This window comes from Poecilia latipinna, unplaced genomic scaffold (assembly GCF_001443285.1).
Source record: "Poecilia latipinna isolate Pla-1442-1.1 unplaced genomic scaffold, P_latipinna-1.0 Scaffold1477, whole genome shotgun sequence".
Taxonomy (NCBI): Eukaryota; Metazoa; Chordata; class Actinopteri; order Cyprinodontiformes; family Poeciliidae; genus Poecilia; species Poecilia latipinna.
Genome location: NW_015114093.1, coordinates 74,366 through 77,502, shown reverse-complemented (window position 1 = coordinate 77,502; position 3,137 = coordinate 74,366). Strand labels below are relative to the sequence as shown.

General features: G+C 43.6%; 1 protein-coding gene across 3 annotated transcripts in view; it reads right to left on the bottom strand.

Annotated features, from left to right (window-relative positions):
* LOC106962954 (transcription factor 7-like 1-A) overlaps positions 1 to 2,799 on the bottom strand; it is a 54,548-nt gene extending 51,749 nt beyond the window's left edge. For all 3 annotated transcript variants that reach the window (XM_015057633.1, XM_015057634.1, XM_015057635.1), the window contains exons 1-3: positions 2,010 to 2,799; positions 1,810 to 1,882; positions 1,543 to 1,670 (exon numbers count right to left, since the gene is read on the bottom strand). In XM_015057633.1, coding sequence (XP_014913119.1) covers positions 1,543 to 1,670; positions 1,810 to 1,882; positions 2,010 to 2,195 — 387 coding nt within the window. In that variant the 5' untranslated portion in view covers positions 2,196 to 2,799. The remainder of the gene's footprint in view (positions 1 to 1,542; positions 1,671 to 1,809; positions 1,883 to 2,009) is intronic.
* Positions 2,800 to 3,137: the final 338 nt, after the last annotated feature.

Genomic DNA, 3,137 nt, shown 5'->3' with positions numbered 1-3,137 from the left:
TCAAATGACGTGTTTTTGTTTTTTTTTTGAAAAAAAAAAAAAAAAATATATACATATATATATATATATATATATACATATATATATATATATATATATATATATATCTACCCACTTGGATGGATTTTAGCTGCTCTACAGATGTGATCCAGAGTTTAATGACCAAAAGGCTGAACTTCTCAAAAAAAAAAAAAAAAAAAAAAAGTGGTGGGAACAAAGTAGAAGGGGAGAAAAAAAAATATTGTTTAGCTCTTAATCGTAGCTCACGCCTACCTATTTGCTGGTATTCCTCTAAAACTCCAAAACCAACAAAACAAGAGACAACTACGCATCACATGGTCCGAGCAGAGGCAGCCATTTAGTTAATGAGCCCCAATGGAGACCTCCAATGAAGCCATCAAGGCCGCTCAGAATAACAATGGTCAACTAACGCCTTTCTAATTGAATGGAAGGTGAGGGGAGGCGATGTGAGTGGGCCTGAAACAGTGAAAAGGGAGACAGAGGGGTGGGGATGGGGACGGCGGGGTGTCTCTTCAGTCAGATGCCTGCCAGGCTTTAACGAAAGTACTCGTTTCTTTTTTTTTTTTGGGGAGGGGATGTGACAAGGTTGGTGGAGGAATGGGGAGGGATTGGGATGTGTGTGTGTCCCCCACACACATCCCAGGGGGGGTAGTCGGACCAGCTCAGAGGAACACAGGGATTATCCCAAGGAAGTTTGCACAGCTCCAAGTTAGAATTTGTCTCATAAACCCCAAATGTTTGGAGGCAGCATTCCTACCAAACTTGCTGCACGTCCAGTCACTTAAAAAAAAAAAAAAAACACATCAAAAACAAATGCGGCAGACAAACCAATGCAATAATCAGTTTAAAACCTCTGCAAACAAACAGCGCAACACCATCGTACAACAAGTGAACGCAGCCCAGCAAAACCCTGCGTCAACAACACTCTGCTCGAGACCGTCGGCCCTGTCTGGACACCGAAAGTCTTCTTGCACCGGACTGCAAGGTTTTATGCTGCTGCCACTGCAGGACACAGGCACAAGAACAACTGCTTTACTTCTGCACAGAGGGCTTTCCTGACTCGTCAACGATTTCTGCAATTAGAAATCGAAAGGAGACCATCTCTGTTCTGAAATGTAGGGAAAAATAAAAACTTAAATATTAAGGCAAGGCCGTTGGGGGAAGGAATAAGTGTTTTTTGGATGTTTTTTTGTTTTTTCAAATAAAAAAATGTATAAATAAATCTGAGTTCTATACACAACAAGAAGTTCAAATGCAAGGCTGTGCAAAGAGTGGGTGGCAGGGAGAAATTTATACCCCCTAAAAGAACAAAGAGGTAGTTAGTACTGCTCCTTGAGAGGCCACTTGGAGGGAATATGGCGGTCTGGCAGTGCACAAGGAACTTTCACGCACGGCCAAAGTTGTTTTTCCTCTTTTTTTTCTCTCTCTCTCTCTGTCTCTCTTTTCTTTTTTGTAGAGAATGACAGAATTGAGAGAATGCATGAGCACAGAGAGCAGAATATCCCATGAGGAGAAACTTACCGTTCTTGCACTGGGAGACAGCGAACCATTGGATAGGTATGGATTGGTGAGGTCAGGAAACATAAGAAACTGGTAGCCCGGATAGTGAGGGCTCTTAAAAAAGCCACCATCTTGCTGTCTTCTTAGTGCTGCAGAGGAGAAGGGAAAACTTAAGGGTTTGCTGAGGCAAAAGCGACTCGTTTTCTCACTTTTTACCCCACCATAACTTAAAAAAATAAATAAATACAGGGAATCGCGAATGTTTTTATTTTTATTATTTTTTTTTACCTTCACCGAAGTAATCTCTTGTTTTCTCATAACTTTCTGAGTCGGGTCTGGTTTGGGGGCGCCTCTCTGCCTGCTGCAGAAAGGGAGGACATGCATGCATATGGATTAAAACTCCCCCCTTTCCAGCTGGCAAGCCACTTTCTTTTCAATTTTGCAAACGTTTTTTTTATTATTTTTGTTTGTTTGTTTGTTTGTTTTACCTCCGAGTCTGACGAGCTGCTGTTGTTTTCCGACTCGTTCACTAAGGAGGACTTCACGTCATCCAGGTCCCTCTCCGCGGAGACGTTTTCGGAGATCTTCTCCTCCTGCTCCCCTTCGTCTTTAAACGAGATCATTTCATCGTTGGCCCCCAGATCGTCTCCGCCGCCTCCGTTCAGCTGCGGCATTTTGGCACCCGGGTGGAAAGGATCGAAAAGGAAGGAAGGAGAAAAACACACACACACACTCACTCACTCACAAAAAGCTGTTTTTTTTCTTTTCTCAGCGTACAGTCCAAAACGTGCCACTGGTTGGAGTGAACTAACTACAATAGTTCATGTTTCACAACTCCCATTTCATCCTCTGAACTTGGTTCCGTGATCCATGACCAGGCTTGTGATGATAATCCACAGTTAAAAAGAGAAGAAGAAAAAAATAAAGTTGGGAAAAAAAATATCGATAAATGTTTGGCTTCTGCGGCCGGATGCGCAGCAACTTGGCAAAGTTTCGCCTCTTTCGCAGCTTGCGGACAAACTTGTGGTCCCTGTACGTGTTTTTTTTTTTAGCTCTTGTGCTCCTGAGGAATAGGAATAATGCTCTCCTCCTTACAGAGCTAGCATTAACTACAACCGAAGAGAAAGCAGCACGTCCGACTTTGTCTCCTTAATATCCATGCGTGAGAAACAATGGCTCAAGTGAAAAAAAAAACAGCAGGAAAAAAAAAAAAGAAAACTCGCGTCGCAGAGCTGCTTTCCTTCCCTTTATTGAACAGTGTTGCGCTGTGTTCCCCCTCCACGACCAAAAATATATATATTAAAAAAACACACACACACACACACACACGCGCGCAAAGTTCAGAACTACGGGGGTGGGGGAGGAGGGGAGGGGGAGAAAAAGGAGAACTCAAAAAGAAGTGGGAGTGGGGAAAAGAAAAACTGCTCAACTGTTCGCCCCTTCCCTCCACATTGCTGCCGGAGAGTGCGCTCCGAAAAACTACTTGGGTTGTTCCGAGTGGAAGGAAAGCAGCAGCCCCGTCCGTAGAGGAGGAGTTTAGAGCGCTGAAAACCGACACTTCATTCAGCAGCATGCAGATCAGCTATTCTTAACCCTCAACCCACCTCCTACCTCCA